We start from the raw sequence: 27,418 nt of genomic DNA on the forward strand, positions 1-27,418 counted from the left end.
CTCCAGATTCTTCACCCTCCAGAGACTGTGTGGACCCAGAGCCAGAACCAGCATCCTCAGTGCCCGCCTTGGAATCCGAGGGTTCCTTCCAGACCTGGACACTGCGCTGGGCATGCTCCTGCTCACCAGGGACCTAACCTAGCGGGCTTCTCCGAACCAACCACCCGAGACACAGTCACCTAGGGGCTGCAGGTACAGCAACGAGGGCTGCTCTCAAGAGTCTACATACCTTGGCCTCTCTTGTGTTTTTACCCCCACCCACACTATCTCCAAGGACCTACTAGAAACCCCAGGGCGTCCCAGGAGGCCCCAACCGCACCCAGGTGGGCCTCTGCTCCTGCCACCTGGCTGCCAGCTTCTGGGCAGCCCTAGAGTGGCGGGCAGGTGGGTGTTCGTCCCGACCCACTGGCAAGAGCATCCTGTAATTTCCTGACACTGAAAAGGATGCTATAAATAGTTGGTGTTTTTAATGTCATCGGGCCTCCAGAACAGAGGGGGCCCAACAGCTGTGTGGGGCCGAGGTTCTGGGCATCTCAGAGCCAATTTGGAAACCCTGGGTGCTGCAGTCAAAGTGTCTTCAAAGAAAGGAACTCCAAGAGTGTTGAGCTCCATCTGAAGAGGCTACAGTGAAGGGAGAAGGTCAGAACCATCCCTCAGGATTTACAAACCACTACTGAGCAGAAGCGTGAGTGGCCTCTTGGTGGAAAGATCCAAGCGGCCAAAGAGGAAGCAGCCGGAATAACCCCCGAACCCCAAGCTGCCATTTCTGCTACATTTGGGCCTCTGAGACACAACAGGACACTCCCAATCAAATAAGCACAAGATGATTCAGAGGCTTCGTTTAGTCATTCAACAACTTTAAACTTCACTCCGCCACATGCTGAAGATACAAAGAACAAAACAAAAAGATAGGCCTTTTGACACTTAATCTCTGGTGTAAGAGATGTGGACAATAAGAAGTGAAACAGTCTCCACAAGTGAAGAGGATACCTTATAATCTTAACTCTAATTACACTAGAACTTGGCATAAGAGTATGTACCTAAAAGGAGTTATATTCAAGTAACTGAATTACTTCAAGGCTCTCCAGACAGCAATTACACTTCAAAAGAACACACACATCTCTCCATTCATTTGCTCCTTTGAAATAACTATCCCCACTGGATTTCCTAAAACTGAAGTATAAGGAAGGACACGAGTGGTGAATAAGATTGGACCCTGAGTACTTAACTCTCAACATCGATGCCCGAGTCAGAAGGAGACTTATGGTCAGCACTGCTCTCGTGAGGGGCTGTGTGTGTGCGCGCGTGTACATTTGTCAACAGCCAGACCAATTCAGGCAAGATTAAAGATAAAAATAGTAAAGTTGCTACTGAAACTTAGGTCTAATTTCAGCCTTTAAATTTTTTCCAAAAAAATCATCACAACTATTTGCTGGAGGAGATATTAGATTTAATTCCATCTAGAATATAGCAAGCAGTCCAGGGTACTTGACGTTGTATCTTCCTAACTGAAGCAAGTCTAGAAGACTCCCAAGATGGGCAAGGATCTCAAAACCATCTCATGTGAAGAATAATGGAAAGAACCAGGGTGCTCAGCGAGGAGAAAACCAGTGTTATCAGTTCCATCGGTGGTGGTGGGTGATGACCACCTTCAAAGATCGGAAGGCCCGTCATGTCTTAGTGGCTCTGAGTGTTACGGTTGAATTGTATCTCCCCAAAATCTCCGTACTGAAATCCAAACCCCAGGACCTCAGAGTGTGACCTTTAAAGGGGTGATCAGGTTAAAGGTGAGCTCTAATCCAGTACAACTGGTGTCATTTTAAGGAGAAATCTAGACAGAGCTGATCACGGAGGGAAGACCACGCGAGCACGCAGGAAGAAGACAGTGGGCTGTCTGTGAGGCAAAGAGAAAGGCCTCTGAAGAAATCAGCCCTGCGGCCACCTTGATCTTGGACGTGGAGCCTCCAGAACCATGAGAAGACGGATTTCTGCCGCATGAGCCACCTAGTCTGTGGTGCTTTGTTCCAGGAGCCCGAGGACGCTAACATACTCTAGGAACCAGAACCAAGGCATGGAGTCTGGGTCCGTATAAGGAAGAACCTTCTGACTTCAGCACCCCTGCAAAAAGACGCTGCTTCCTTGAGGGGCGTGTGTGTGTTGGGGGCGGGGAGCTGAAGAGAGGCTGAGTCCCACCCTCAGGGCCATAGCAGAGGCTGGGACCTCATCAGAAGCCACTGAGTCAAAGGGAGGGATGCCCCTGGCTACAGAGAGCTCAACTGCTGACAGTCTCCATCAGGAGGGTCAACCCCACTTGAAAAAGTTAAAAAAAAAAAAAAGAAAAAAAAGCCCTAAGTCAACACTCTGTGAAATGTGACACATTGTTGGAGAAGAGTTTAAACTCTTCTGGAGTCTCCTCTTCACACTCACAGGGAGAGTGGCTCAGCCCTGCTCGTGTTACATTCTTCCTACAGGCAACCAGAGCCAGGAGAGCGTATGTAATCTTCCCATGCATTAACCAAAGTAGACAAACCTGAAAGAGGCACGTCCATCCTACTCAGCCCAGCGCCTCCGAGGAAGCTGGGCCCCAAAACCCAGCCGCCAGACTCACAGCCTGAGGGTCAGGAGTTGGGGAGGGTGGCCAACCCCAAATCCAGGATGTGAACCCAGCCCAGGAGCCGAGAGAGTGCTCCTTCCAGAGGCTCCTTCCAACTCGCGTTGCATCCAACTCTGACATGCCAACCGCAGGCCAGTCTGAGGGGCTGCTCCACGTGCACGTGGGTCAAACGCAGGGCCGAGTCCAACAGCGAGGCATTCAGGACGTCTCAGTTGCCAGGCCGCTCCTCTGTCTTATCTTCCACAGCTCACTCGGTTGCAACACTCTCGCTCCTTCCTGCCCCTGACAAACGCCCAGAGGACAGGCTGCCTGGACCTGGTGCTGGGCTTGATCTGGTATTGCCTCCTATCTGCTTGGAAGGTATCACTGCTTAACTCTCACGAGTCTTCCCATGCTGGTAGAAATTAAAAGTCTTCAAAGACAGGTGTTGTCTCTTGGTTCTTTATACACTCTGACCCCAAACCCATCCATCACCCAAGTCCAGAGAAGACCACAAACCTGCTAACACCAGATGGAAGAAAAGGGCCCATCACAGCTGAGAGGCGCTCGGACAGCTCTTGGCAGGATGACTATCCCAGGGCCCTGTGGGAAGTTGGAAACCAACACAGTCTTGGCCTACCATGCTCGAGATCCGACAGGACACTGACAGGGTGAACGTGGTCCCTAAACCAACCTCATGCCAGCCAGCTGGAGTGGAGTTTCCCAAGCACCTTGGGGCCTTTGAAAAAAGAGAGCTGTAGGATCAAGGATACTCGTGAAATGCCAGCTTGAACAGAGTTCAATTCCTTTTCAGTGGGGTTTTGCTGAGCCATTAACTCACTACTGAGCAGTCTAAGTCTCCAAGATGGAATGATGATAAACAGCATTCTCAAAGTTAGCTCATCGTGGAACCCTTTCCAGAGCATTCTGTAGGACTGGGTATCTTTCAGAAGGTGCCTTGAGAAAAGCTCGTCTTAGAGGCCTAATCCAGAGAAATCTGCACTGGACTTTAGAAAGGGTAAAACTGTTTTAATACAGGCCCTAAACTCCCACAACATTCCCAAACCAAAATAAACCAAGTCGGCCAGTAAAGACCCAGATCAACAAACGCAAGACAGCCTCAGTCTTCCTCCCCAGGATCGTGTGCTCTGCACCTGCCATCTTTCCTAGGGACAGAGAAGCAGTAATTGAGTGCTTTGGTGAGGAGAAGGGCTCCTTGATCCCCAGATGTGATCCAGCATAGCTCAGAGATAAGGATCAAGCTTTATTTTTTTTTTTTAAGTGACTTAAGCAGAAAGGAATAAAGGTCACAAAAGAGCTGAAACTATGAGAGGCAGGGAAAGATGAAAACAGAAAATTAAACATTCTAGAGAGAATGCCACCTGGACTGGCCCTGGTTCATTCTGCACCTCTTGCCCTAAATTAAAAAACTGACACGTGCTTTGGTCCTGGCTAGAGCAAGCAACAGCTCCTGGAACAGGCTTCACCTTGGTTACATATTTCTACTTTAAACACTCCAGAGCGGCCGACGGCCTCCCAGGAACAGATGCTCCTGCTTCTCAGGAGGGAGTTAGTTCCTGTGGAAAGTGTTTGTTTAGTTTGATTACAGCTTTGAAGAGGGGCTAGGAATTCTGGCCCAAAAGAATTTAATGGTCAGGCCCTCCGCTTACATAATTTGTAAACAAACAGAGTTTATCCTTGTGTGGCTCATTTGGCTCAGTGGCTGGATTTAGAAAAATATATTCCTCATTCATGTGGGAGAAGCCACAGTCAGGCCTGTCAATAACCAGAAAAATGTCCAAACCCAGCCTGTCTGTCATTCGATTGCCTAATCCTAACGGACGTCGGAGTCGCTCTTCGGAAACCCAGGACTGTCAACAGATGGAGCCCCAGCTGAAGGGCTATGGGCAGAACCTGAGAGGCCGCTGATGAATCGCTCCCCCAGAAGTTTCTATGCACTTGTGGTATATTAAAAAAAGAAAGAAAGAAAATGCTCAGAAAAAAAGGGCCAGAACAGCAAATTTCCCCAGGGTGTCATGAATGGTTGAGAGTACGGGTGGAGAGCAATTTGTTACTAATAACAGTTAAAGGCCAAAGCTGGCATGTAATTTATTTATCTTTAATAAAGTGAATTCAAGGTTTTCACTCGAATGTCACTTACTCCCTTACATTCCAGGCTGTTCTCCTTGGGAGAGGAGAGCACAGCCCCCAGCTGAGCCTCTGGGTGGCTGTGATTACAAACCCTGCTGCTGGCTAGGAAGCCTGAAGCAGGGGGGAGGTCATGTTATCAAAAATCCAGCCGTGCACAGGGACCTCCCGACCGCATGGAACTGTGGCGCCCATCAGCAAAAAGAGTCAAACACCTTCACTGGCATTCAAACCACCACCCCCCACCCAACCCCCTGCCACCCCCGAGCCATCCCTTGCTTGCCCTCTAAAGTTCATTTCCTCCCTGGTTCTCCAGCTTGGGTGGCTCTCCCCTTTCCTGCTCCTGTCCCACCCCTGGGCACACAGATCTGAGCCCCCGAGAATCTCACCTGGCCCCCATGCCCAGGTCACAGATGTAGACACTAAGGCTCAGAGGAGCTGGCTCCCCTGGTGTATCACTCATGTGACAGGTAGGGGAGGAGGTTGGGAGTCCTGTCTCCAAGCAGTGCCTCAGCTTGCCACCAGCACGCTCCACGCGCCATGGGGCCTCCTGGTCTGCTTGTGACCCCCACAAGCTTGGAAAAGCCCTGTCGGAGGCCGACCCGGCCCTGGGTCTCAGCAAGGAATGTCCCCCACCCACCCCCTGAGATCCAAGTGCTGGCCTTCTTTAAGAACCCAGCTGGAGGCGAGCCCCCAGGAGCTTCGCAGCAATGCTAGGCACTTTCCCGCAGCCCTGGGCTTGCAGTACTCAGTCCAGCCCTGTCACCATCTCGGGGGCACAGTCTGGCTTTCCCGCTGGCCCAGAAGCACCCCCTCACCCCTGCCCTGGTCACTCAGGAGGCCCGCAGTGGTTCTGTGCACACTACCCGGAAGATGTCAGGCCCACATCCATCAAACCGCTCCAGGAAAGAGGGCATAAACACGGCTGGACACACCCTTAAACACCGCCGTGCCCAAAACACAGAACACAGCCTGCGGTGAAGAGACTGGGGCCGCCTGAACCCACAGAAGACAGTGCTGCGTCACCTCACCTCTCTTCTCACTCCATTTCAGACCTGGGGTCTAACAGAGAAACTGAGGCTCCCGGGCACAAACCAGATTTCATCAAACTCGTTGCGTAAATGAGGAAGAGACATGGGCCAGAAGGAGTCCCTTTCTTCTTTTCACTGAACATTTATTTCCAGGAACACGAGCCTATGGACCTGATTTGCAGAACCATCCCCTACCAGCAAGAGCAAATTTTAGTTTATTTCTAAGAAAATCAGTACAAGTGAACACCGTCCTGGACGGGAGGCAGAGTCCATGGCAGGGCGGTGAGCAAGGCCAACAGGAAGCCCCCAGGACGGCCGGGCCACACTAGAGGCTGCCAGCTCCCAGGGGCTGCCCATCCCCAGAGCGCAAGTTTCCACAGAGACTTAAGACCGGGCAGGGCTTCGGAGTTCTGGAAAGTGGTTCGAAACCAAAAGAGCTCCTGTAGGCAGCAAGCCTGACAAGCCCAAGAGAGACGCTAGGCCTGGCCTGAGAACCCGCGGTCCCTGCTGGACCATCACCTTCCTCTCTGCTCCCCACCCAGACAGCTCTAATCCCCAATTACAAACACCCAGACTGCAAGCACAGGTCCTGTCACTGTGTTATCAGTGTGGACTTTCCCTTCTGATAAAAACCTTCTGAGCAAAACCACACAGCATCCTATTGACCACACAATCGGGTCAGCTGAGCCAGAGGAAGGGGTGTGACGCGCACTGGGTTTTGCTCCCCGTTTCGACAGCCAGAGTGGGGGCAAGACACGCCCCACAAGGCAGGGGGCAAGTGGATGGTCCATGAGTATCACCAGGAAACACCAACACTGCCACATTCAGCCGCAGGGGCACTAACTCAACCTCCCTGCACTTCCTTCTGTCCAGGTTTGCCAGTGATGCCCACTTCTCTCCAGAATAACCTTGCATGCTCCCCAGTGCTACTGGGAGGTATGCTTTCAGACACTGCTGCTTCATCCTTGTCTGTTGCTGACAAGCACCGGGGTCCAAGGACAGAAGGATGCCACCGAGATGCCCGAGGGAAGGTAAGGGAGCAGGGATTCTTTGGAGAGAAACCTGGGCTTCGCTCAATTCTCATGGACACTACGGAGCTGACCGGCAGCACGTTTCAGTTGTATGCTGCCTCCTCTCATTCACCCTTCTTTCAAACTCCCTTTTCAACCGGTTGCTAACTTAGCTGCATGGAAGCTATTTTGATGGGAAGCTCGTCTACTATTTAAAGAAAGCAGGGCCCCCTGCTGTGCTGAGCAGAGTGACCCACCCTGGTGGGTATCTTCAAATGGAGCCAAGTAGAAAATTAACACTATTTTCATGGTCCGCCGGTGTATTTACAAAACACCCGCCTCCCACTGAAAGCTTGCTAACTCAACGAAAAAGGCACCAAAATGACCCGAAATCTGTTTTAGGGAAGAGGCTTAATCTGGGTTCTTAAAGCATACAGAAGAGAATAGCAACCTCCTTCCAGCTGTATCATTTGTTCGATTATGCTTTTTTTGTTAAAAATATGTAACACATCTTATTAAACCTGTTATCAATCAACTCAACAAATGAAAGCTATGAACCACCCACTCTGGACCACGCAAAAGTTCTCCCGCCCCACCATCCTTGCTGCTGGCAGAAGGGCGGGGAGGTGAAGAATGGCACTTGTGTTTACAGAGACAATGAAATGAAGCAGAGAAAAGAGTTACAGAGTGCCGGTAATCAAATCTGAATATGGCGCTGGGTTGGAAAACCAAATCAAAGCAAACCCTTATCAACAAATCCCCATGGAACCAGACCATGAGAAGGCACGGCCACCATCTGGGCTCCGTGAGGAACAAAAGGAACACCACCTGCTCCCTCAGCAAGTCGCTGGTACATTTGCAAGGACGGTGCAGTTCTTCTGTGTGAGAGACCAGGAAAATTAGGGAGAAAATTAGATGAGGTTAAAATAACAGTTGACGGATAACACAGAGCCACAGGAGATAAACTGTCAAATGCCCCCGTTTGGCACTTTGGGGTTTCATGTGAAAATGACTTCAGGAAACCTTTCTCCAGGTGGCAATTAACATTTTAACTCAAGCTCCCCCAAGGGAAAGGGAAATTTCAGGAGGGGGAGGGGACGCTTCCTTAGCACAGGGCACTCAATCCGCAGGTGCTGAGTGAGAGAAGGCAGAAACCCACGCCTGGGACTCCATCCTGGGTGCCTCCTGAGCACTAGGACATCTCTGCTGCGTCCACCACAGTCACCTGCTTCGCCTGACTGTCTTTCCAGCAGGACTGTGGACTCCAGCAGCAAAGCCAGGGTGCTAACATGTATTAAGCACTTACTGTATGCTTAGCTCATGAATTAGCTCACGATCCTCTGGAAGTATGAGCTATCCTGTCCCGGGTGAGAGATGGGGAGGCAGAAGTTCAGGGAGGCTGATGACCTGGCCAAGGTCACGGCCTGGCAGTGGCAAAGCTGGGATGCACATGCTGGCCCGACTCCCAGGCCGTGCTTGGCACCACAGCGCCCTTTCTGCAGCAAGAGCCTGGTCAGCTCCAAACTCTTGGCATGCAGCTGGCGGCCATCATTACCTGTAAGAGGCGAGCAGACCACCGTAGGGTTTACGGGCCTCAAACCACCTTACGGCGAGGCTGGAAACACAGTCCTGCACTGCGGGCCAGCTTCTCCAGTCACTAGTTGCGTTAAACCTCCCTGCACCTTGGTGTCACCCAGGGACACAGGGATGGAACCTCTTACCACTCGGAAGCATCCTGGGGATCCAGTGGGACCAACAGTGTAAAGCCCCAAGGACAGTCTCTAACGTGGTATTCTTTCATTGATTCAAATATTTCACCAACCACCTATGTGACCTTCAGCCCCCAAAGCCTCTCGTGCAGGAGGGGGCAGAGCCAGGGGTGGTGGAGCCAGCCACACAAGGTTCCAGGCCAGGTTAATTGACAGCGGCTGAGAGGTAATCCCTTGGGTAGTTTCACAAGCAGAATGTTTACCCAGAGTCCAGCCTGGGAGAAACCACTGTCCTCTGTCTTGTCATTGGATTTGATTGGTACCAAGTTTCCTTTTCCTTTTCCTTAATGGTTTAACAAATCTCCGTCGCAGCTCTGTTTTTCCCATTCCCGAGCCTGAGGTCTAAAGGTTCTCTATTACTTTCGGCCAGGAAGTCCAGCAAAGCCAAATGGAGCAGGCCTGCAGAGATCAGGACAGGGTTCTGTCTCTGTGTTTCCTGCCCCAGCTACGACGGTCCTTGCCAGAGTTATATCATAAATCAGAACATGCTGGGGCCCGGTCAAGACGCACAGGCGGAGCCTGGTCATCCATAAAGAGACACCTCCACACACATTGCCCAGGTCTCCGCGCAGATCTGAAAGCCCTCAGGTCAGCCAGAGAGCAGATTCCTGAGCCAAATCAAGAAGAAGAAAAAAAAAAAATCTCAGCTTCTAGAAAGTCAAGGGACAGCAGAAAAGTGCCCTAAGCAATGTCCAGTGGGCAGGATGATACAGAGAGGTGGTCTTTACCAAAGAAGCAAAAGGAAGGGTCAAGCCCGTGTGTGTGTGAATGCACCCAGAGAGCCTTCGCTAAAGCTGCAAAGGAAACAAAAATAAACCAACGGGATAAAAGGAAGGCTGTTGCACGAGGGAGAACTTTTGCTCCAGTTTTTTTTTTAAAAAAAAAAGAGAGAGAAGAAAAGAAAAAGAAAGCACACACTGAAATGATCTAAAGCTGCCTATAAATATTTGGAAACATCAAAGGCGGTCCTGTTAAATTAAAAATGCTGTCACACAGATAGGAACTAGCCTCCAGCGCTCTGCCAGCTTCAACATGTGAGCCTGTGATCTGAGGAGCGAGGGCTCAGCTCCTCGAGAAATCTGATTCACTAAAGAAAAAAGTGAACGAGCAGTTGAGTTTTAATAAGGGCATTAAATACCTTAGGAATGAGCTAATTAGAGTTTAACTCTTTCAAGATTGTCCGAGCTCTTAAGAATGCTGTAAAGTGAGCTCCCTCCAGAATCTAGTTAAATCGGTCTCGAAACCTGCAGTGTAAAAGAAAAGTATTAAAATAGCACCTTAGGACTTCAAAGCTGGTAAATCCCACCAGGTCTCCGGCAAAGGCCGAGGGAAAGGAAGGGAGGAGGCCGGCCCAGAATCGTTTTCAAGGTGAGGTTAGGTTGCCTGCTTATTTAGAGCCTGCTTTCCCCCACCCTACCCCCTGCACCCCCGACCAGGTAAGGAGAGCTCACCTCCTAATACCAAATGCGTTCTTCCTGCCCTGTGAACAGGCCCTTCACCTAAGCCCTTCTTCATGTCCTGACCCCGCTCGCATGCCTTGTGAGAAATATCAGCCGACCCCCCAGTCACCCAGCAGTTTCCCAACACACATTCAGAGTCAGGATCCTAAAGAATTCCCCCATTCGTGAAGTCCCCATCAGGACAGCAGGTCCTTTCAGGAACAAGAGTCTCTGGACTTGAAGTAGAATGCAGCAGTACCTCTTGCAGAATGAGAGAGAAAACACACCTGCGTGGAAGAGAACGGGCATCTTTCCATCACCCTGTCTCAGGAATGTGGGAGAAGGGGGCAGGCCGAGGTGGAAACTACCGTCTCCATTCAAGGAGAGGAATGCACTGCCCAGTCTTGGCAAAGGGGATGGGGGCAGTTATTAAAAAAAAAAAAAAGCCCACAATGCACTCTGGTCATTCCCATTTTTAGAAAAAAATCCAAGTGCCTAACTTGGGGGCTTAAGATTAATGAAGTATTTGCTTTGGCATAATTGCACCCCGGACTGAACCAAGCATGGAAGTCACTTATGTCTGCGTCAGGTCCCATGTTATAGGCCTCAAGAGCACAGCCTGAGCGCATCACAACATCCCACGGGCCCTGGCTGGATCCAGAGTAGCCAGCCACCGCCCCGCTTCCCTGCGGAGCAGCCGTTCCCGCAGGCAGGCCGAGTGGCCTCAGGGACAAGAGGCAGGCTGGTCTAGAAGCCTCGCTTCCTGTGCACTGGACTTGAAGTTCACACATACGCAGGTCTGTGGGTGTGTGTGGGTGAACACAGGCCCGAGTGACCGAGCTCGGAACCTGGATGATGACCGAGCTGTAGGGCCCAGCCTTGAGTAGATGGAGCTGCAGCAGAGCTTCTCCCATCCCCCAGGACACAGCGCTGAAAGAGGGCCCCGGGGATCCACAAGGCATTGAACGCCCCGGCCCCTCGCAGACACTCCCAGGACAGAAGAGCCACGGGTGCAAGCGGTCAGGCACTGAGCGTGTTGGGAAATGATTCCTACGGTATGGTCACGTCTCCTGTTGATGACTAGCATCTCTGGATTCTTTAACCTTGATCAACGATGACTTCAGAATAAAAAGCTTCAGCCGCTCAGGAACGACACCGTGAGTGTGAGTATATGTGAGGAACATTATGCAAGTATGCACATTGCTTTCTTCATCATCATCCTTTCATCACTAGAGCTTAGTGCATGTTGTAACTCAACTCCATTTTACAGGTGAGGAAACTGAGACCCAGAGAGGCATGGTCACCTTTCTACAGCAGGTAACTGGCAGGGTCGGGTCCAAGCCTAGGCAGTCTGCTCTGCTGCCTCTCACATCAGCAAAGGAAATCCAGAACCACCAACATTTGCATACAGTTTAAGGAAGCCGATAAGTCCTGCGTAGCAAAGGTGCTGACTAAGGCTAATAGTCACACCAATGCCTCAAGACCTGGCCGTCCCAACTCCTGAAATACGGCTGGCTCAAGGTTATAACACAGAACCGAAGAGAACTCACACCCAAATCAGGAGATAGGCCGAAAGGTAATTTTTAAGTTGGTTCCTAGGAAGGCATGTGTATCTTCTCCCATAAAATGGGGTGCCATTTCTGCTCCACGGAAGGCCTCTCTGTTTAACTGGAACACACCCAAGGCCTGAGGACCCCACTCCAGGAAGCCCAAAGCAAAATAGCAGACAAGCAGAGGTTAAAAATCCCTGTACTAAACTCCTGACTCACCTTGGGATCTTGTTTCCTAACTTTACACTCAATTCTGACAAACATGGCTCCCTGGTTTTCTAGGAATGGACTACAGAAGGCAGGCAGGCGCAAATCGCATTTGCTGAGAGAGAAGCCTTGTTGGGGAGGAGGGAGCGAATTTACAGACAGGTGCCTCACGACTGCACAACTCCAGGGGGCGCTATTGGATCCACGTTAGGGCAAAGAGACGCCAGGTATCTTGAGGAAGGGGCAACTTTCCCTCATTCATACAAAGGGACACTGTGAGTCAGAGTGGGTAAATGTCAAAAGGTCGAGCCCCCAGCCCTGCCCTAAGACAAGAGCAGTCCCCTGGAGAGCCATACAGCCGACCCTGAGTCACCGGGCGACGACACGTGTGGTCACATCCCCTTCTGCAGCAGTAAGTCTCCATTCAGAGGGGCGGGGACGGGCCCTCTAACCACGAGGCCACCTGAGCTGTTGACGCTGCCCCAGCCCGGCCTCCAGGGACTCGGGTCTCCCCCTGCAGAGGGGCGCTCGTTCCGAGGACGGTGCCCTGGCGTCCCATCCCATTCTACCATTGGGACCTCCCATCGAGCTTACCGGGCCTGATCAAGCCCCTTCCGGATGTTTCACTGCACAACACCAAGCGCCACAGAATCAATTCCGTGGGACGTCATTTGCAAAGGGGCAGACAGCATCCCAGGGCTGGGTGGCAGAGACCGCTCCTCTCCCTGTCCCAGCTCTGAACACCCAACCTTGAGAGCTGGACATCCTGAGATCCCACTTCTGGGCAGGGGGGTGGCACCTGCCACCATGGTCTCTGCTGAATATACAGGATCAGAGAGGGGAGAGGATAAGCCTTCCTGTAATGGGGAGCAGGGAGGAATGAGGATGAGGAGCTCGGGGAGGGGGAGTCCCTTATCCATCCCGCCTCATGTTCTTTCCCTTTCCCTCCCCCCATCAGCCCCATTGGATCAGAGATACCAGAGGGCAAGGGATGTTGGCAGGACGTGGGAGGGAGGGATCTGTAAATTTTTAGAGACTGAAGACTCCCTATTTACCCTGCAGCAAGTAGGGTAGACGGGCTTCCCAGGTGGCTCAGACGGTAAAGAATCTGCCTGCCATGGCAGGAGAAACGGGTTCGATCCCTGGGTCGAGAAGATCCCCTAGAGAAGGAAATGGCAACCCACTCCAGTATTCTTGCCTGGAGAATCCCATGGGCAGAGGAGCCTGGTAGGCTACAGTCCATGGAGTTGCAAAGAGTTGGACACAACTGAGCATACAAATACACATGTGCGTGCACACATATACAAGGAGGGAAGACACTCATACCTGAACTTTGACAAGTTTGCAAGGGGGCAATTAAAACAGCCTTGCATAATTAAGAAAATTAACTACTGTTACCTGAGCATGCAGTAAGAATTCTAGGGTTTCCTACATCTTCTCGTAGGAGCACATAACAGGGAATCATTCCACTTGGAATATTCGAAACTATTCTTACCCCCCATCCCATTGCTGTTTCAGAGCCTCCCCCTTCCAAAAACAAGGTTGGCATGGCAACCAGAGCACCAGTCACTGTGGTCCCTAACCACATCCGCCAGGGCCTGGCGTGCTGAGGCGTGTGCCAGCTCTGTTGTCTGTAGGGCACTCCTGGCCACAGCACGCAGCGAGCTATAATCAAGTCAGAAACCGCCACATTCGTATAGAACTCGGCTCCACATAAATATTCATTAAATGTGAAAACCTATGGTGATGCAATGTTGAGACTGCAAATTTAAACACAAGAGTCAGGAAATGCAAAAATTACCACTGCCACTGGAACCTGAATCACCCAGACGGCACATTTAATGCCAAGCAGTTCGTGTGCGTCCTAGAGATTTAAACCCAGTAACACCAAAGCTTCAGAACTACACGCTGGCTGCTCACTTAACTCCCTGGGTGAGGCTGACGCTTACCTGAGGGGCCTCGGAACATTTCTGGAGTGGACATGCCGTGAAAAGGCGTGACTAGCCTCCAGTACAAGTGAAATATAACATATCACAGATATGCTATGCTAAGTCACTTCCGTCGTGTCCAACTCTGTGCAACCCCATAGACGGCAGCCCACCGACTCTGAACTATTTCTGAAGGTCCCAGCACCCATATAATAGCCACTATTTCACAAAAAAACAATAAATAACCGAAAAACCTCAACATGCCAACATGTACACAACAAAGCAATAACTTAATAATTCCCAAATGTGTATGGTGGGCCGCTTAAAGACTAGAAAATCATGTTCTTTAAACCGAAACTCTGAATTCCTTCCACTCATAGTCTGCTGGCCTCTTTGACATCTATTTTGTGCTTCTATTATTTGGCTGTGCTGGGTCTTGGCTGTGGTGCTCACAATCTTTGATCTTCATCGTGGCAGCACGTGGGATCCAGCTCCCTGACCAGGGGTGGAACCCGGGCCCCGCATCGGGAGCATGGGGTCAGCCAGTGGACCGCCAGGGAAGCAGGCCCTGCTGGTTTCTTTGGAGTACTACTGCCGTCCTTTAAAACTGCTTCCCGGACTTCCCTGCTGGGACAGTGGATATAAGTCCACCTGCCAATGCAGGGGCCATGGGTTCGATCCCTGGTCTGGGAAGATTCCACGTGCCAAGGAGCAACTAAGCCTGTGGGCCGCCACTACTGAGCCTGCATTCTAGAGCCCAGGCTCCACAACAAGAGAAGCCAGAGCAGGGGCTTCCCTGGTGGCTCAGTGGTAAAGAGTCCGCCTGCCAATGCAAGAGACACAGGTTTGAGCCCTGGTTCGGAAAGATCCCACATGCCTCAGAGCAGCTGAGCCCATGGGCCACGGCTACTGAGTCTGTGCTCTAGAGCCCGGGAGCTGCAAGCCCCACGTGCTCTAGGGTCTGTGCTCCACAGCAAGAGAGGCCGCCCCAAGGAGAAGCCCAACACCGAAACTGGAGAGGGGCCCCCACTCCCCACAACTAGGGAAAAGCCCATGCAGCAATGAGACCCAGCACAGCCAAAGTGAATCAATAAAGAAAGTATTTTTTAAGAAAAGAAGCCACAGCAATGAGAAGTGTGCACACCACAGCTAGAGAGTAGCCCCCACTCGCCCCAACTGGAGAAGCCTGTGTACAGCAACAAAGACACAATGCAACCAAAAATTAACAAATAAATTTTGAAAAGTGAAATGAAACTGCTTTCCATCCAGCATCTAAACACAGCCTCAGCCAGAACTTCAAAGGCCAGAGGTGGGGCGGTGTGCGGGGAGCAGGGAATTGACAAAACAGCTCAGTGCAAACGTAAGAATGGGTCCTTCGGGGGCTGCAGATAATTCTTACCATTTCCCCAAACACCAGCTTTCTAAGTGAAACCAAAATATGGCACATTTTTTAAAAGAAACATACTCCCTAAAAGTCTAGGCTGAGATGTCTCTTGTCCAGCATGCTCGGAACACTGCACCCAGGCAGCCTCGCCAGCCGGGAAGGAGTTAGATGGTGCTATGGCCTTATCCCACATCCTTTTTCCAGGCCCAGAGAACAGAAGCGAGGGGAAATTACTTTGAGAGTCTGGTCCACCCCAACTATTTGGAATAGCCCTAGGACACACCCACGTCTTGTGATCGGTTTCTCCAATCACAGAAAGCTCTCCCTCAAAAAGCCAAGTCTTTTATTTATTTATTTTTTTGGGGGGGGTGCTCCACTAACATCTCCACCTCTACCATATCCCTAAGTATCATGATCTAGAAGAATTTAGTTCAGTACATATTTAAGAGCTTTACTGCAGGGCAACAAGGGGGATGAGGAAGTCACAAGCCTTCTCTGCTGGGAGCAGTGACTTTGTGGGAAAAAGAAATAGTAAGGTATGGAAGATCAGCTGGGAAGTGAAAAAGGGAGTGCTTGGGTAGAAGGAACCCACCAGCAGAATTTGGGAATGCCTGATGAGAATGGCTGGAAGTCTAACCACAGGTGAAAGCTCTGGGGAGAAGGGAAAGTGGAGTAGGGGGCAAAGGTGGGGGTCGGGAAGGTGCGAGCCGCAGAAATGCACCCCTGCGGAAGGTCTCAGAGCGAGGGAAGCCCAGGACCCATTCGGGAAATAAAAGCAGGAAAACCCAGGACACAGGCCCGCGTCCCAGGCCGGCTCTGCGCTCAGCAAACAACGGGAAAGACTCTGATGGAGGGAATGACAAGATCAGCGGTTACTTGGGAAAGATGAAGCGGAGGGGAAGAGCTGCTCGGGGGAGGCAGACCGACACAGGGAAATGCTGAGGCGGCATCTGATGACGCAAAGGGGCAAGGTCAGCAGGGAGGGAGCAAGGGCACTGTTTCCTCTGACTTGGCCACAAGATACCTCGATTTACATTTTGCAAACGGCTTTGCAAGTCACGCCTGCAACATTCTTTACATGCCATTAGCCGCCTGCCTACCACCTACTCCAAGACTGAGGCACTTTCTGAAATGATGCCAAGCCTCCGGGTACCCAGTGGTGGTTCCAAAAATCGCATAAAGGTGCTGAACACACAAATGTCGAAGGCGCGTAAGTAAAATTAGGTACAAAGAAACGCCTTCGACGTCAAGTGTGGGACAAGCCTTGGCAGCTGGGACAACCTAAATGGCAGATGGCCCTCTGGGCAGAATCCAGGGAAGGCACTCTGAGCTGGGAGGACGAAACCAGGAATACGGGTGAAAGTTCGGGGGGGGGGGGGGGGGTGCCCTAAAAGCGCGTGGAAAATTTGCTGGAACCCGAGCATCACAGAAGGATGCTGCTCCAGGGAGACCAGCACCTGGACCAATGAGACCCGAGTTCTAACCCCAGCTCCTCGGGCCACCAAAGGCTCGAGGCTCTTGCCCATAGCACCCTCGCTGTAAAAGGAGATCGGGGCCATGGCATTCCAGGGTGCCCTCTGGTTCAAACAGGAGCTCTCATAGTCAAAAAAAAAACCAAGGAGCAGAAAGAGAGAAGGGACAAAGATGGTGATGAAGGTGTGCACCAAATGGCTCCAGGGAACAGAAGAACCCTGTCAACCAAGAAGAACACTCTGGTTGGGGGGGGGGGGGGGCCTCCCTTGTGGTCCAGTGGCTAAGACTCTGTGCTCTACTGCAGGGGGTGCAGGTTCAACCCCTGGTCAGGAAACTAAGAGCCCTCATGCCACGTGGGGCAGCCAAAAACAGCAGCAACACACAATAACGCTCTGGTCACGCCAGGGCCACTGCGGCCCTCCCCAGTAGAACTTGAGGCTCACAGGGTGCAGTGAAGTGTCATGAAGTCACTAACGGCCCGGCCGTCTGACACACAGATGGCAGGGGAAAGACAACAGAGACTTGCCAAGCGCAACTTAAAAGCTTTAGGCTCCAGAACTTGCAGCGAGAGAAAGGATGGCAAACATCACTGCCCACGGGGGCCCCGGGAGCTGGTAGGCGCGGGATCGTTACCCGTGAGTGCGGCAACCCGCCGCAATGCAGGGGAAGCTTGTAAACAGGGGCCTGCGCCCCATCTGAAGAGGGCAGCTGCCGTCTCACTGGAGCAGGCTGTCGCCACGTGGGAATGCGGACCCGACACTGCCAGATCTTTTCGTGTTTCGAGAAGAGCCAAAGCTCCAGATTTTTATGTAAAACTTCTAGATTTTTAACAGGGATCAAACGAAAGAGCAGGATGCTGTCTTCTGCCCGTGGGCCTGCTGTTCAGGGGCGCCCTGACAGCCTGCAGCTCGGCTCTAAGGCACCCCTGGCTTCCACACGCTGACAGCAGCGCTGCCCCGAATGAGGGCACAGGGAGAGAGGTGCACAGAACACCCCAGGCAGCAGCGCCCTCCTGGGCCGCCATCCGCTGCCACCGGGAGTGCCCGCCATGAGGCAGTCCCTTCCCTGAGGAGCGTGGCCATCTGCCCGGCCAGACGCTGCGTCCCTACCCAGAGCCCTAGGGCGCCTGCTCCCGGATCGGGCTCAGACACACCCGCCGGGGAAGGACCCAGATACCACGCCAGGCACCTTCCCTTTGATGCTGACAGTCGCGTCTCAGATCCTCATGGCAGAGGGGGAAAGCCAGTATTTCACCACTCACTAAGTGACAGGGATACACAGGGCTTCCCTGGGGCTCAGGTGGTAAAGAATCTGCCTGTAATGCAGGAGACCTGGGTTCGATTCCTGCATGGGGAAGATCCCCTGGAGAAGTAAAAGGCAACCCACTCCAGTATTCTTGCCTGGAGAATCCCAAGGACAGAGGAGCCTGGTGGGCTACAGTCCATGGGGTCGCAAAGAGTCGGACACGACTGAGCAACACACACACACACACACAGGAATACACAGGCTTTCACTCTTGTGAAGCTGTTTTTCAATGGGGTGCTGTTCAGTCACTCAGTCATGTCCGACTCTTTGCGACCCCATGGACTGCAGCACGCCAGGCTTCCCTGTCCTTCACAATCTCCCGGAGCTTGCTCAAACTCATGTCCACTGAGTCAGTGATGCCATCCAACCATCCCATCCTCTGTGGTCCCCTTCTCCTCCTGCCCTCAATGGGTATGTTTGTTTTGTTTTTTAAGAAACTACCCATTGTGAGCAGGGGTGCGTGGAAACACGAAGGCCAGCCTGGCTGGGGAACATAAACCAGCCCTGCTCTTTTGCAGGGGGGACTGACCACACACGACAGGACCAGGGGAAGTATTTATACCTCTCCCGATCCTAGAACCTGAGTCTGCGAAGGGAGTCAAGGGATAGAGAAAAAAACCTCCCCACAGCAGCACTTACAATAACGGAAAACAAGACACTAAAAGTGTTTTGGAATATTTATTAGTAAGAGGGAAATACTTAAGGTACACAAAGGGTCATTAACACTATATAGTGTTTTTTCCAATTTTCTTAAAAATCTAAGTGCATAGGAAAAAAAAAAAAGGAAAGGAAAGCTATCCCAAATCACAAAAGGTTAACAGAGGTTACGTGGAGGCAGTGGGACTGATTTTCTTTTTCATACTTTTATTTTCCAAGTATTCGACAATAAACATGTATGATTTTTATAATTAAAGAATAATTACAGATGATCTGGTTTTTTAAAGGGAAATGTTGGCCCTGACGAGAGGTAATGTAAAATGAATCTATCCTAGCCTTTTTGCCCAAACTGTATCTAAGTACACCCAGGTCCTCAAGCAAGCGGGTCTCGAGGTTTGTCTTCAAGTGACCCAAGCTCGATCCCAGCTCTGTGGCCCTGAGAAGCTTACTTACACCCTCTGCCCCGGTTTCCTCTGTGAAGTGCAGATAATTCAACGGCCCACTGTGCATGGGAGAGACCATGAACATGATACCTGCAAACCACAAACTGTGCGGTGGGTGTACAAGGCTGCTTCTTCTCTAGGCTGTATCCACAGCAGGAACTCAAGAAACGTCTGCTGACAAGTTAGCGCACTCAGTTTAAGTGAAAAGAAAAAATCAAGTTTAAACTCTTACAGCACTGAAGGGTTCATGCACCTGACTGAGCACCACTCTGAACTCTCTTATTTTAAAAACGCAGCAGCTTCTGTACCAGGAGACCAGAAGCTCCCATTCCAACATACAGTTCCCTGTGAAACTTCTAGAACCATCAGAGTCTGTCTTCACCAAATTGACTCTACACACTGAATTTCTAAACAACCATATCACACTGGCTGCTGGGGCGAGAACGGGGTTAATGTCAAGTCTTAGCACACATCTGAAGGGTAATAAAAATAAAACGCTCTCCCTTGAACCACAACAGGCCGGCTGACCTCATTGTCTTCACACTATAGTGAGTCAACAGAGTGCTCAAAGTCAGAATTTCAAACATCTCATTCAAGCGGCAGATGGAACCAAGACCCTCTACTCTTTACGGCATCCCCATCCTGTTTGGCAGGTATAAAGGCACCTCTCTGCAGAGGGGTTATCAGCTTTTAACCTCAAAGGTAGGTAAAAACAAAACAAACAAAAAAATGAGCAGGAAAAGGCCAAAAGGCACAAATCCACGTACTGTGTCATTACGCAGACGTGCCTCTTCAGAATGGGCTGCCCAGGCCCACTTGTCACCCCTGGGCCAGCTGCACCCCCGGTTTCGCACAGCTGTGTCCCCCCGGAGAGGGCCTGTGGTCAGCACGCCGCTCGCCCCCTCCACTCTGCCGCCTGCGGGCAGGGCCCACGCCTCCCTTGTGCCCACCTGCTGCCTCGCCCCGCCCAGGGTTGGGGGCACAGAAAGCAGCGGTGAACGCCGGCCCACTGCAGGAATGCAGACCCACGGGAGGTCTTAACCGCCAGGAGGACGGGATGAGCGGAGGGAAGCCACAGCTTCAGGTTCTGACCATCTCTGAAATCAAATTTCAGATCACAGGGGAACGCGCAGACTGTGTAAATAAAGGAAGAAAAGCAATGAACACGGGACGGGGCCTCTTTGGGGAAAGCCACACAGGCTGTGAAAGGGCTCTGAAAAGCCAGCTACAGGAAGGAGGTGTGTCTCACTTCAGAGATCTCTTTAAATGCCAGAGTGCCACGGCCATTCCAACTTCCCCGAAGCCAGAAAACAACGGACATGCCATCGAGCGACAGCGGTGCACTTCAAGTCACTGGTCCCTCTTCCCAACCTTGGCGGGTCAGCTCTTCATGAAAAAAACAAGGTAGAATGAGACTGTGTGATTGAAAAAAGGATGCGAAAAAGGGAAGGAAGGAAGGAAGGAGAAAAGTCTCTAAGGGCAGAGGGTTTTCTCACTTGAAGTTACCGGCTCCTCTCTTGGTCCATCACTCTGGGTTTATACTGACTCTAAATTCCACCATCAGTTGCCATAATCTCATCCCAAGCAGAAGAAAGTGCCAAGTGAAGCAGGCTTGTGAAAACAGAAATGGCTGGGAATCACACAGAGCTGGGTTTTAATCTGAGCCCTGCAACTGACCTGCTCAGCATCTTCCATGCGTGACCTTAGCTCTCTGGGCTTAGTTTCCTCATCTGAACACCTGGGCCATCCCATTTCCCTCGTCCACTGAGTCTAAGTTCAGGTGCTGTACCCAGTGCCTGGTGTGCAGGAAACACGGGATCACGACCACCTATTTTTAAGAGCTCTGACAGAGGAAGACTGAGTGAAAACTCTAAATTAAAGGAGAAAAGCAGCCACTTACACGCGGGGTGCAGCTTTATGAGACCTGGCTTTCCCCAGTCAGACACCTGATCACTAAGCTCGCTTCCAAGTGGGCTCTCCCTGGCACACTCGGCCAAGGTCCAGCTGAGGACGACAGAAAGGCCCAAACCCGGGAGCTGGGAGACCCAGACAGTTCTCCAGGGTTATCTCAACCTCACTCACTTCTATGGATCAACCCCCTTCACTTCTCTGGACCTCAGCCTCCTTCCTCAACTAACACATTAAAGGGCTGAGTCTGGGTCTTCGGATTATTGAAATGGATTTAAATGTCCTTTTTGTTGTGAACTGCGAATCCGCATTCTCCAGACTTGTGCGATGCCATCAAAAAGCAAAGTTTTCATATGACATAATATTCAGGGTAATGATAATCCTGAATACCAAACTTTTACAGTTATGCCCAGGGACACTGGGGCCTGGCCATGAACGGTTCTTCATGTGTCTGTCCATCCCTAACAGCTGTCCACATGAGGCCTCTCTCAATATCAGGGTTTTATCATGAAGAGAATGTCTTCAGACCCTCATGACGCCAGATACCCGACCCCTGAGCACACACGCACACACGTGTGTCACTGCCACACAGCCCGGGCGACAACAGCAGCGCTTCCAACCGGGACCACCCTCCCATCTAATCAAGCTTCTGTAAACAACCACCGAAAGGAAAGCTGAGCCCAGAATGTATCAGCAAAGCATACGAAGTGGTTCTCATCAATTCTCATAAGATCCACTGCCCGCCTAGTGTCCACCCTGAATCCATCATTCATTCACTGAATACTGAGTGTCTGATAAGCAGCAGGCACTGGGGACCAGGGATGAACAGAAACAAACAGGCCTGTGCCCAGGTCCACGGAGAAGCAAGCAGTGAGGGGTTGCTCTCAAGGCATCTCAACATCGACGGATGCTCCATTTCATTTCCCAGTGAACACTGAAAAGACACACACCTGCAGTCCACGCTCCCACACTCTGCATTCAGAGCCTCATCTTCCTGCCTTTCACCATCTAAACGCAGAAAATTCTTTTTTTAATTGAAGTATAATTGACCAAAAACATTATGTTAGTTCCAGGTATACAACACAGTGATTCGATACTAAATGCAGAAAATTCTTGGAGTGACTGTCTTTCCATTTCTCCCAAGGATAATGCATTTCACTACTACAGATAGGTGAACTGGAGAGAAATTAATCCATTAGAGATAAAGGATGCCTTCAGAACTAAGGGCTCCACTGTGTGTGGAGACCCAGTCAGGAGCAATTATCATTTATTCACACAGATCTAAAGGAAAAGCAATACAGTATGCGGTACAGAACAGGGCTTGAGTAGAAATCCATCAAGTGAACACGCTCGACAGAGACACACAAACCTGCAGACTTCTCAAAGACTCCTGCTAGCCTGAGCCGCACGTCACTGCCTTCAAATCCCCAGGGATGGATGGCTTGACAACGAGTACTGGAGAACTGGAGAACTGCTTCTCTTTTTCCTCTTAGAGAGGAGGGGCATCAGAGAACCCACCTTGGGGAAAAATTACACATCTTCTCAGGAAAATAAAAGTGCACATACACGGGATTGTATGCATAATTTCAGGGGTTCACAGGCCATCTATGGAAGTCTGTGACCCTCAGGTTAAGAACCCCTATTCTAGACTATGAAAAATTAGACTTGAACAAACGTCAGGACCTAACCAGCCAACTCCTATTTATTTAACGGTAATAGGAACAAAGGAGCCAGACAGACCTGGGTTTCAACCCAAGTTTTATCATTTGCTACCAATGTGAGGTTGCAGAAGTCAAATAGCCTTTCTCAGCCTCAGTTTCCTCATCTGTCAAATGGGTCAACAACAGTTGTTGATTCCATGTTAAAGACATAGATGAGCAAACACATGACGAGCTTGGCATAGTGCCCTATACAAAAGAAATGCTCCTAAAGAGAAGCCAGCATCACCCTCTCTAGTTCACAGGCTGCACACTTATCCTCACTCCCATCTTCATCTCCATTCAGAGCTGTATTAGTAACTCCCATGGCATCTCAGGGAACGAGATAGAAAGTAAGAGCTCCTAAAGAATTCACGAGGTCACAAAACACAGCCCTGATGTCTTCCCCTAAATCAAATGCTTGGTTTTAACCTATGAAGGCCCTTCTGACAAGACAGTCAGCAATCCCTTTTTGTGTAAATCCAGGTCAGCTGTCAGCACGCAATTGTTCTATTAGGTCAAGTCAATTTTTAGAGAGGCAGGCCTGTTAACTTAAAATGGAGATGAAAAGAAAGTGTTTGATCAAATGCTAAACTGCAGAAACACACTGACAGGGAGACAAGGCAGAGGAATTAGTTTCCTAAAATTATTCTCTCTGATACCCTTAGTTAACATTGGCTATTTAAGGACCTCACTCAAGCCTTTCTGACCCACCACTCAGCTCTCCTCCCAGCCCTCGTGGCTAAAGGCACTGGCTTAGTTCTTAAATGTTCTCAGCAAGCTCTGTTTTTAAGACCATTCAACACTTAATCCAGGATCCAGAGGCCGATTTTAAAGTTACACAAAACCTACCATTCAGATTTCTCCTACAAATGAATTTCTCAAGCGTTTCTAAATATTTGACTTCAAGGGGGGGAAAAATATATTTCCATTTAAAACAATCTTTCACCTCTAGCTATGCAAATTTTCTTTGTTTGCTTAACCAATTCACATACCACTAGCCAGTGTTTAATTGGGTCTTTATTTAACATCACTAACCATGTGAGCTGAACAGCCAAAGTCTGAAAGTTTCAGATAATGATCTCATTAATAGCAACAAATTGGTTCAAAGATGAAATATGTATCAATACATCTAAGAACCCTTTAAAGTTCCACACTTCAGAACTAAAGGAGAAGTGTAATTACTTCCTCCAGCGTTCACACTGTATGCTTGACACTTACAGACGGGCTGTAATCCTGCATGAATAAATAAAATACTAAAGTAGTGAACAGCACTTCATAGCCACATATTGTTTCCACAACTTTCACAGACGAAGATGTCAAAAAAAAAAAAGAAAAAGGATCTCTCTTCTTTCAGAGCACAGTGATGACCTTGGGAAAGTTATTTAAGCCTAAAATGCACAAGGAGAGAATCAACACTCTTAGTGACTAATCTCAAGATTTGAATTTCCCTCTCTCTCTGTCTTTCTCACTCTCCTCTCTCTTTCACACACACACACACACACACACCCTTCTTTACCAGGCCTCCTCCTACCCCAACCCATGCAGATGAATGAACAGGTATTCTAATTAGAGGTATCTGGGCAAACCAGACTGTGATAAGGTATCTACTCTATAAACAGACATAGACACATACTTTCATTGCATACAATACAGAGGGGGGAAAAAAAATCAGTGATACAAACCAATTTCCTATCTTAGAATTCTTAAAGGAAAGAGTCTCTCAGACAGGTTCTTTTCTCCCCTAAGCATGAAAGCCGTGCTACAGATCCCACGTGCTACAGATCCCACGTGCTACAGATCCCACGTGCTGCAGATCCCACGTGCTACAGATCCCACGTGCTGCAGATCCCACGGCAACCAAGCTAGTGCTGTAAGTGCTATGATTTAGGGTTAGTTAAAGGAAAATAAACTCCGTTCTGAAGACCATAAAATATTAAATAGCAAATTATGCAAGTTTTTTTTTTTTAAAGATAGTAAATAGAAGGAGGCTTGAAAAGTTCAACAAGGGCACTTAGAAAATCGGATTAATCTGAAGCTGAAGAAACAACCAAGTTGTTTCTTCTACATTCTCATTTCTCACGCAAGATGTGACATTCTCTCTCTCGGCAGTCCTAAAACATCAGCTTCCCTCACAAAAACTTTCTTGGGGGCTGACAGGGGCCACGCGAGTTCCTCCACACAGGAGTATTCCAAGAACTAATGAAAGCATGCCAGCCTCTGTACACACAGCCCTGGGAGCCACGCCGAGCTCCTTCTGTGCACACAGGTTCAGCAAGCAGGCCTCACAATAAAGTTATCAAAGATGTAGAGAACACTAAGAAAGGACTACTCAGACAGCTCAGACAAACTCACCAGTGTTACTGCAGTTATAAGGGAATTAGGACACTTATTAGTGATTGCTTAACAGGTAAACTTATTAAATACCATTTAAGTCATTTTTCTTTACTTAGCAGTTGTTGACTTTTTTTTGGCAAGGCTAATGGACTACAAAGGAGTTAGATAAGCACTTCAAAAACTTTCAAAAGAGAATAGATTCCTTCTGCCAAATTCACACAGTATCTCCCCACTCACAAGGATAAAATAGTTACAAATGGTGTGTTTAAACTGCTAATTTTGTATTAAATGGTGAACCCAAGATTATCTCCAAAGCACTGCACTACTCATAATGCATAGCTCGTCAGACAACCTACCAGGGAGAAAGTACAAGTTAAAACACTGCAGATAAAAATCGCAAACTTCAAAAGTCTCCTTCAAAAAGTGCCATGATTAAAACATCTTTTCTCTTAGAAAGCTGTAAATCAAACATTTTCTACAGGCATCAGGCCACAGTGAAAGCCTCAAAGAGAAACAAGAAGTCACAGGAGCAGGCATTAAGATTCAAACTGTGCTTGAAGGCTGCAACTGAAAGAAAGGCTGCAGGAATCTTCAGCAGACCGTGGTCTCTAAAGCTTATAAATTAAAGACTATAACATTATCCCCCTAAAAAGTCCAAACGCTTTTAACATATGCGTAGTAACAGAACTCAGACAACCTGTGTTTCCCCCCTTCTATCTGTCCTGCAGAAGTCTGAGATGGGGACCTAAGGACACACCTCTAAGGGCTAAGCCGCACTGCCCCCTGCCCTAACCCTGCAGAGTTTTCAGTCTGCACCAGGGGAGGGGAAATGAAAGGCTGCTTGCAGTTAATTCCATTCAGTCCCCCGCTCTTCATTCATAACTCATCCAAGAGCAAAGCGCACAAGGCCTCAAAGCTTGGAGCCCCTGCAGCCATCCCCTCACCCGCAAAAGGTTCAAAGACGAGCCAACCATTTCAAATCACTCCCATCCCAGGCACGCATATTCACCGCGGTAAGTGCGCTGGCTGTCTACTAAGTTGATAAAATCACAGCCAAGGAAGCAGAAAGGCATCTACCCAGTTCACCATCTGCAGAGGCTTGGGCTCAGAGTCCCTCCTCCACAGAGAGGGGTTCTGCTGAAAGCTCGCTCTCCACCCCCGCCCCCGCCGCCCCACTCCGCCAGCTTCCTTTGGAATGCACACCCCTTTCATTCGGAGCAAGGTGGAGGCCCTGTCAGTGAGCGACCCTTCTCCCGAGGTGCAGGCCCTCTGCACCAGTCCTTGGCCGAGGAGCGGGCAGGCTGCCTCCCTCCCACTCTCTCTGTAATCTGAGGCACGCAGCGAGGGCTGCTGCTCCGGCCACTCCGGGGCACCCGCGATCCCCACTCCTCCGCCAGCTCCCGCTGCCTCTCCTCCTGCGGCTGCTGGTCCAGCGCCCCCGCGGGAGGGTGGGCGCCCAGGTGAGGCTGGCGGCAGGTTCCGGGGGGAGCCCCTCGGACAAGCCTGGCTGCTCCCTCAAAGAACCTGCACGGGTGTGAGGGCACAGCCTGCGACCTGGAACGAGCCACCCCATCCTTCATCACTTGTCTCGCCGAAGTTGGCATTCAACAGGTAGTTCCCGGGACTTCCACCTGAGGTAAAAGCGAGCGCCCCGACAGCCTGAGGGGGCTGCCTCAGCGTGGGCGCCCGGACCCGGGGTCTCCTCTCCCGCTCCCGGGACCGACGGGAGGCCGAGCCCCCACGTGCGCTCGCCCCCCCACGGCGGCGCCCTGGAGGCCGCGTCCCGCCCGCCCGCTTGAGAGGGATGCCGCCGGCCTCCTCACCGCCCCTCCCGCCCGCCCGCCCGCCCGCCAGCCCGCGGCGGGGTCGGCGGGCGCAGCCCCCGGAGCCATCTTGTGGCGGCGGCGGCGCGGGGCCCGGGCGGCGGGCAGCTACCTGCACGATTTCGCCCTCCGCGCTGAGCGTGGCCCCGGCCCGCGAGAAGCGGCCAGTGAGGCCGGTGGTGTAGGTGGTGTAGTCGCCGCTCGGGCTCGACTCGAACAGCACCACCTCCACGAACGCCGTCTCCTTGGCCCGCGCCGTGCCGGGCCCCGCGGCCGCGAGCAACAGCCCGAGCAGCAGCGGCAGCGGCGGCGGCGGCGGCAGGCGGCGGCCGCGGGGGCCGCGGGGCCGGCAGCGGAGGCGGCGGCGGCGGCGGCCCGGGGCCCCTGGGCGCCCGCCCGAGCGCGGCCTCATGGTCCTGCAGCGGGAGGGCGCGGAGGGCGGGCGCGGCCGGGCATAGTCGCGGGCCGGCGGAGGACCGAGCGCGGGCGGACGCCTCACAGCCCCATCGCGGCGGCGGCGGCGGCTTTGTGGGTCGCAGGCTCGGCTGGGCTCCCACGGCCGTCGCGCCGCGGCCCTTTCATCTGCTCCACGTGAGGGGTTATCCCCGCCCCGGCAACGTCGTGACCCGCTCTCCCCTCCCTCCCCGCGCTCGACCGCCGCGGCTGCCGGCGGGGCGGGGGAGCGGGTAGGCGGGGCGGGCGCGCCTGCGGCGGGG

The 27,418-nt window shown here is 51.2% G+C and overlaps 1 protein-coding gene across 1 annotated transcript in view; it reads right to left on the minus strand.

Moving 5' to 3' along the window:
• ZNRF3 (zinc and ring finger 3) overlaps window positions 1-27,114 on the minus strand; it is a 145,366-nt gene extending 118,252 nt beyond the window's left edge. Inside the window, exon 1 of the mRNA XM_025267412.3 lies at window positions 26,815-27,114. Within this exon, the coding sequence (XP_025123197.3) occupies window positions 26,815-27,114 (300 nt within the window). The remainder of the gene's footprint in view (window positions 1-26,814) is intronic.
• Between the last annotated feature and the right edge of the window lie 304 nt (window positions 27,115-27,418).

The sequence above is a fragment of the Bubalus bubalis genome, chromosome 17 (genome assembly GCF_019923935.1).
Source record: "Bubalus bubalis isolate 160015118507 breed Murrah chromosome 17, NDDB_SH_1, whole genome shotgun sequence".
NCBI lineage: Eukaryota > Metazoa > Chordata > Mammalia > Artiodactyla > Bovidae > Bubalus > Bubalus bubalis.